Here is an 8,164-nt window from a genome sequence, read left to right as displayed (position 1 = left end):
TAAAAGGAAGTATCCTTAGCTTTAAAATCTAATTTTCTTCCTGCCCCCAAACTTGATTTTTAACATGTATAACATTTAGTGCATAAAAGATAGGAAGAAAAACAGTTTAGAAATTTTATCTACCACAAATCTCTATAAAAAAATCGATAATTATTTATCAGGATAGAAAACATGTAGTATAAAGTAGTCTAAACTAAACATGCCAGAATGAAATTAACTAAATAAAAGTCTAATTAAAAGTCTAATTAAATAAAAGTCTAATTAGCATAACATGTATCAGCATTGGAATATAAAAATGTTCTTCAAGTCCTATATATTATTGTAACACAAACATAAACACACAAATAAATGAGGTCAATTCTTCTTTTAACTCATCATATCTTACTAACTTACTTTCAAATTCTAACGGAATCACTACACAAATATATTAGGTACTTATAAATGATTTTATATATTTTAATCCCAAAGATAAGATTATTCTTGATATATTGGTTCTCGAGCACCAACACCAAGCATCACCATATCTCAATAATTAAGCACCTTTAGCAGTTATAAAGATAGTGTAAATTCATCCACATGTTACTCATCAAATAGGTTAGCTACTCCAACCAAATGAAAATAAGGTCAAAGAAAGGAAGTAACAAGATTGAGATGGAATTGTCACTGATAAATTCATAATGTCTCTTCTAAAACTCAAGTCTGGGTTAGACCTAAGTTGTACTAGACTTGTCAATCCAACTACTACAAGAGAACATACAATTCTAACCATAATAAGAAGTTAAGGAATCATCTCCCTCATGACACATACAAAGATAAAATCAAAGCACTAAGAATCTAAACATCCACCAATCATCAATCAAAATGATCAATCCAGACTAAAGAAAACACAATACAACATTAACAATCATGACTCTTAAGCATGCTAAATCAAACCACACTAATAACTATGGGTTGCCTCCCATAAAGCTTGGTTTAACGTCGCTAGCCCGATAAATGATTCCACTTGGATCAAAATTGCAATTAAGTAATAATTGATCAATCGCCCAATCTTTTCCAGATCCAGAGATTCCTACAAAGTTCTCGAATTTAAATTTTTCTTTCGACTCTTCCTTTTCAAATTGATTCATATCCTTGTTCCTCATATTTCTTTCTAGATCCAATATTCTTCTAGTGGTTTTCTCAATTTTCATATTAATATCATCCTTAAATTTTATAAGAAATGGATCTTTATAAGATACTTCATGATCTCCTAAATTTTGAATCATATTCTCTCTAAATAATTCAGATTTTGGATCAAATTTGTCTAGTTACTATTGTCTTTCAATTCTTCCCCTTAGTACTGGGTAAATGGTATAGGTGGTCTTTCTATATTTATCTTAGTTGAGGAAATTGGTTTTTCTAATTCAGTAGGAATTTTTTTTCTTTGGTCTTTCATTATCCTTATCTTCATTTCTAAACTCAAAGTTCTTTTGAAATATATCCTCGAATTCTCCTCTAAATATTTGTTCGATAATTATAATTTGCTAATCATTCATCTGCTTAGGGTTCATCTCAGAATCACTAGGTAGAATCTCTGGGAGTTAACTATTAATTACATTAATAATTTTCCCCAGCATCAAAATCTCATTCATTTTTTTTTGTATACCACGAAATATGTCATTCAGTGACTTTGAATAACTCTTTCATAGGAGATCTTTTACTGATTTCATCATTCAATTCAGGTTCATCTTATGATTGAGTCGAACATGAAGATATAAAGACTGGTGGTGTAGATGAATTCTCTTTATAGGTAGGCTTTAAAATTATATGGGTATATTCATTTTAAGTTTATGAGATTTTTCAATAGATGAAATTAAAAGTTTACTATTTTCGACAACGTCCATCATTTCACACATCTCCTGAACATACATATAGTCTTCTTTAAACAACATTTTAGACTCATCATGAAAGTCAATTTTGATCTCATTTGTTAACATACTCTCAAAATTTTTTTGGAAATGATCTTTACTTAAATAATCAATTTCATCCATCTAAAAATAATCATTATCTTTTATCTCAGCTGGATACTTCATAGTCTTTAACACATCAAAAGTGGTTTCATGGTCATTAATATTTATAGTCAACTTTCCTTTTGCACATCTATCATATCTTATCTAGTAACAAAAAAAGGTATCCCCAAAATTATGAGATTTTGTTTATCTTCCTCAATTTCTAATACAATAAAGTCCATAGGAAAGATAAATTTATCCACCTTAACAAACACATCTTCTATAACCCCTTTTGGATAAATGATAGATCGATCAGTTAACTGAAGGGTTACAATAGTGGGAGAAATATCGGCTAAACATAACCTTTTAAATATGGATAGAGGCATCACATTAACGCTCATTCCTAAATCACATAAAGCTTTTCCACATAATCTTTCTCCAAATACACAAGGAAATGTTAAGATAGAATGATCTTTAAGCTTCTTAGGATGTTTTTTCTAAAATATAGCGTTGCACTCCTCACTTAGTGCAACTGTCTCGTAATCCCCAAATTTCCTTTTCTTTTTTAATATCTCCTTCATAAATTTTGCATAATTTGGCATTTATTCCAAAGCTTCAGTGAAAGGAATATTTATCATTAACTTCTTAAGTACATCCATGAACTTTGAAAATTATTTATCTAACTCATGTTGTCTAAGTCTTTGAGGAAATAAAGGTGGTGGTCTTTCTAAATTGAATTTAGTTGGATATATTAATTTTTCTAGATCCTTAGAAACATGTTCTTCGGGTTTTTTATTTTTCTTTATTTCTCTTACAACTCCTTTCTCTTCTCTGACCACATCCTCTATCTCTCTTCCACTTCTTAATTAGATAGCTTCTATTTTTTTCATTATTGTTGTCTTTAGGGTTGATCTTAGTGTTGCATGAATTGTTCCTTGGGGTCTATTGCTAAGTGAATTAGCAATTTTTCCAAGTTGATTCTCTATGTTTCTAATTGCAGCATTTTGACTTTGCAACTGGTTTCCCATTTGCAATACCACTTCTTCTATAAACATCTTCTTATCCTCAAATTTTTTATCATTGTTAGAGTATGGTGGATATGAAAGTCTATAGTTTGTGTTCCCCTGATTATTCCAACTTCCATTAGAATTTGCATGATTATTTTCCCATTATTGGTTTCCACCCCAAGTAGTGTGATTCTAGTTAAAATTAGGATGTTTCTTCCAACCTGGGCTGTAAAAGTTAGAATGCGAGTTGTTTATGGTATTTAAAGTCTCATATGATAAGTTAAAATCAATAATATGCCCTAATGAACTTTCCTCACTTACTTGGTTCATTCTAAATGATATTGGAGCAACCTGAGATGCAAGAATTGCAATCGCATCTGTATCATGAACACTGGCTACATTTTTAGGATTTACCCTTATGGAGGGCCATTGAAATTCATTTGTAGTCATTTCTTCAATTAACGCATATGCTTCATTAAATGGTTTTGACATTAATGATCCACCAGCAGCAGCGTCTAAGAGATTCTACTAACCAATTGTAAAAAGTTTGAATGAATAACTAATTGGGCAGAGCATGGTGTGGACACTTTCTTAAAAGTTCCTTAAATCTTTCCTAAGCTTCATATATTGATTTCCCTTTATACTGACAAAATGAGATAATATCATTTCTAAGTTTAGTAGTCCTTGAAGGTGGAAAATACTTAGCTAGGAATTTTTGAGTTAACTCCTCCCAATTTTTAATAGAGACAGATGCTAATGAGTACAACGACTTTTAGACTTATCCCTTAATGAGAAAGGAAAAAAGTCTTAGTCTAACATCATCGTCTGACATGCCATTATAACAAAATGTAGCATAAAGTTCTAGAAAAAGTGATAAGTGTAAATAGGGATCCTCCGAAGAAGTTCCCCCAAACTGGTTGTTCTGCATCAGTTAGATAATATCTAGATTTATTTCAAATGAGCCAGCTTCTACGACAGAGGTTTGTATACTTGAGTGAATTTCATCTGTCGTAGGATTTATATAATCCCTCAAAAATTTATGATGATTTTCCAAGTTATTATTTTGAATGTTTTCCATTTCTATTTCTAGTTTTTCAAGTCCTTGTTTTTTGATTTTTCTCCTTTTTTCTAACTCAGGATCATAAAACAAAAGTCACGCGGATCCTTTATTTCACATACAAAACACAACAAACAAAATATTAACAATCAAAAAAATAAAATAAAACATATATTCAACACAACAAAATATTTTCACAAACACCTTGTTTTTTACACAAATAAGTTTTTTACAACATTTTTTCATGCAAAAAATAATTTTCACACAAAAACAGTTTTTGTGACACTACAATTTACGACACTACAGTTTTCCAAGTCTAAGCCTTATTACTTCAACTAAAATTCTCCTAAAGTTCTTACCGAAGTTTCCCCGGTAAAGGCGCCTAAAACTTGATGCGCCCCTAGCGTGTGTTGTTTTTGTGTGTGCTTTATGTCAATTCAATTCCCCCGAGACGGTGCCAAAAACTTGACCTGACCTGTAATTATGCAGTAATTTAGCTTTCAAAAGACAACGAAAAACTTCAAAAACAAGACAACGAAAAACTTGACCCAATTTATATTTAATGGCTAATATGCAAAAATGAAATGTTATAAAATATAGAAAATAATTCACACACTACGAGTTCCACGCAAGTGCACGTATCACTTCAAGTAATATAGGACTTTCTGATTAAGCCTCGAATATCGACCCCATGAGAAAGCGAAGTTTAAATTTGAAATGATAAATTAACTAGGAAATTCACAGAAATCAATTGAAATTACTGTCCTAATTTTGAATGTTTAAAATACTATCAAAGCTAAATTTATTTCCACTAGCAGAATTTAAAAGCAGGTTTTAAAATTAATAACTACTAAACTATGTTTATGTAATAAAGTTTTCTAATGTGAAAAAGCATCTTTCCCACTACAATGAGTTTTTTGTGAAATGATATAAGATAAATGGTTTAGATATGTATTGTGTCAAATATGAGCAATTTTGATTCTCTACCCTGATTCAGTGTCATAGAAAATTATTGGATAATCTTAGGTTTAGTCCCTAAATCCATGTCTAGGCTAGAAGGATATTGGCTCTAACTCCAGAGCTCCCACTTCTCTTCCCATGAAGGCTAACTCTCGCTTTAGTTTTTAAACACTAAGATCGAATTGAGGATTTTTAGTCTGTCACCCTAGAAATCTCCAATTCTACACCCAACAAAGTATATTTCCCTATTTATTTGCACTCAATCCCATGAATGAAATACTCCTTCATGGATTTAAATGTGATTCTTACTATGTTATAGAACTCATACTCCATTTCTGGATCATATGTTTTAAAACATATTTTAACAATTCAATTGGCCAGATCAAAAAGTAAATTAAGAGCGGAGTTGAAAAACTATCACAATTTCTAATTAAAACTTCTTCTAGCATGCATCCCAATATTCTAAACATGATTCCTACTCATTACAAAATAAACGTAAAAGGAAAATAATAACATAATTTTCTCATGCCACTATTTCCAAAAAAGAAGAAAGAGTAAGGGGAACACATCACAAAACACGAAAAAAAAACACAAAGAAAAACTTCAATAAATCAAAGCAAATTCACTAGATAAGTGTTTACAAAATCATAAGATAATGAAGAACACAATACTTAATTTTTTCCCCTTGAAAGAAAGATAAAAATCTCTCCCACAAAGTCTCCCGCTGATTCATGCAATGCTAGAATATTCCCTTACAGATTCTCTCAAAATCCCCTCACCAATCTCTCCAAAAGAGTAGAAATCTAAACATTCTTCATATTTTCTCACTCGCACACACAACTTTTTCTGACAAAAAAGCACTCTATTATAGTGTAGGAATGAATTCCCCAAGAGATGCCTCAAGCAACCTTCCAAAATGCATCCAAATACATCGAATCTTCTAGAAATTCACCTAGGATCGCATCCAAACAATCTCAGGCACTGTCGGCGCTATTTTGGTATCATTTTATGCACTATGGCGCTGTCAGCACCGGTTTTGGCTCCATAGGCTCCCACCCTACGCAACTCCACCATTTTGGTTCGTTTGGCTCCATTTTAGCTCTATTTCGTCCCGTTTTAGTTGTGTTGTGCTCCTAACAGATAGAACTATAAAATAAGCATAAAAATAACCTTCTTTTAAAATATAGTTTCATTCAAAATTGTGCGAGAAGTGTAAAAGAGATTAAGCATAGAAAGAAATTGAAATGTGTCAGGACAAAATTTTCTTTCTTGCTCGTTTTTGCTCCAATTTGTACCGTTTTTGCTTCTTTTTCTCCAAAACTCCATTTATTATCCCTGAAATCAAAAATATACAAAATACCTTCCTTTAAAGTGTAATATCATTAAAAATCATTAAAAATGAGCATAAAATACATATGAAAAAGTAGTCATTTTTTAGGTGTATCATTCGTTTAGTGCGACATAAATCATCACCTTATCTTTAGAACTTTGCATAATCATGTTGTGCAATATAAGCCTTAACTCGTTTTAGGATTCTGAGGTTGTCATTCGTCACGACATAAATCCTCACATTTTCCAGGCTAGTTGTGTGATCATCTCACACAAATGTAAACACTAACTAATAAAATCAGCAGGATGAAAAACTTAATAATATCTCATTGAGACTGAAGCTAAACTTTAGGATAGCTTGAGGAGTCACTGAGGTTCTCTTCAGGATCTGTGACATCTCCTACTTCTTCTTCCTTTGGATTCCAAAATAAATGTTCCAAATTTGAGTCCTTCCTATTTCACACCTCTTTGTCTGATCTTTAAAAAGTCCAATCCTTTTGAATTCTTGGAGACAATATTTTCTGATCAAAATTGAGAGTTTTCTTAAGTGACTTCGGTCATTTAAGATGTTATTGACTATAGGGGTTTGCCTCTATAGGGAGCTTTAAGAACCCAAGTAATATAAATCCTATCCAATCTCCCATATTAGATAAGGAGAACTTGTCGGCTTAGATAAATGGTTCGCAAACCAAAAAAATGTCATAAAATCTTTTTTTTTAATTAATCAAGCACCACCAGTAAGTAGTGTATTTATCCTTCGAGGTAGATATATTGCTTGTGGTGTTTTGCTCATTTATTTAAACTATTGCAGTTATGAAATCAGTTCGGTCTTGTATTTTCAAAAAATTAAAATATTACTCTTTTCTAAATTATATATATATATATATATTAAATTAAACATATTTTAAAATCGGGCGTCAGGATATCCATTCCGGCGGCTGACAATTTCTAACTTGGCAGACCGACAATACCACAAATTTTTGAAGAGGTTGTTCATGGTATGAATGAGGATGATGATGAGAATGAAGAAAAAAATTTAGGTTCATCTTCAACGGCGAGTTCTTCTGATGATACTTAATAACATATGTATGAAAATTTCAGATTAGTTGTTAATACTGCTACTTTAGTCTTTTACTTCTATTGTATTGAGGCATAGCACTTTACTCTCGCTTTTCCTATTTTTAGACATAGTTGTTACTTGTGTTTCACATTTTACTGCACCGTTTATTTTCTATATATGATTATTTTTACTACTAGTACTAATCTTTTAAATGTCATCTCTTTATTTGTAGATGGCCACATGAGATGCAAATGATCAGCCACCTCATAGACTCCATGTTCCGGTGATGAGACCACATACCGTAGGAGGAAGAGGAGTTTTTCTACTCGTGCCGCTAGTTCCACTACAGCTTCGCCTCATTAGATACCTCCGGACCAACCTGATGCTACTACACCTTCTATGGCACCTCCTCCCCCACTAGTTGTTGCTACATCTCTTGCATCACCTCCTCTCACACCCATTTTTATCACCCCTCCTGTGGCACCTGCTCCCGTACTCGATGCTGCCCCATCTCCTGTGAAGCTTGTTGCTTCAACACCTACTCCCCCACCTGCTATTAGCACAACTCTTGAGCCTGATCTATCGACTCCCCCCCCTCCTCCGATGGTATAATTACTGCAGAGGGGGACTCATAAGTTATTTTTAATATTGTTTTATGTTTATTTTTCATGCTATATGTTTTTTTTATAATTAATTTTATTAAGGAGATTCATTCCCTACAAACAGCCCGTCACTTGAATCGCATAGATTATCAGAAGCAGGA

General features: G+C 32.2%; 1 protein-coding gene across 1 annotated transcript in view; it reads left to right on the top strand.

Annotated features, from left to right (window-relative positions):
- Window positions 1-7,800: 7,800 nt before the first annotated feature.
- Window positions 7,801-8,164, top strand: part of LOC110021249 (ENHANCER OF AG-4 protein 2-like) — a 1,009-nt gene continuing 645 nt past the window's right edge. The window contains exon 1 of the mRNA XM_020719668.1: window positions 7,801-8,007. Coding sequence (XP_020575327.1) covers window positions 7,801-8,007 — 207 coding nt within the window. The remainder of the gene's footprint in view (window positions 8,008-8,164) is intronic.

The sequence above is a fragment of the Phalaenopsis equestris genome, unplaced genomic scaffold (assembly GCF_001263595.1).
Source record: "Phalaenopsis equestris unplaced genomic scaffold, ASM126359v1 Scaffold000125, whole genome shotgun sequence".
Taxonomy (NCBI): Eukaryota; Viridiplantae; Streptophyta; class Magnoliopsida; order Asparagales; family Orchidaceae; genus Phalaenopsis; species Phalaenopsis equestris.
The sequence above is the reverse complement of the archived record's forward strand: the minus strand, read 5'-3'. Positions and strand labels throughout refer to the sequence as shown.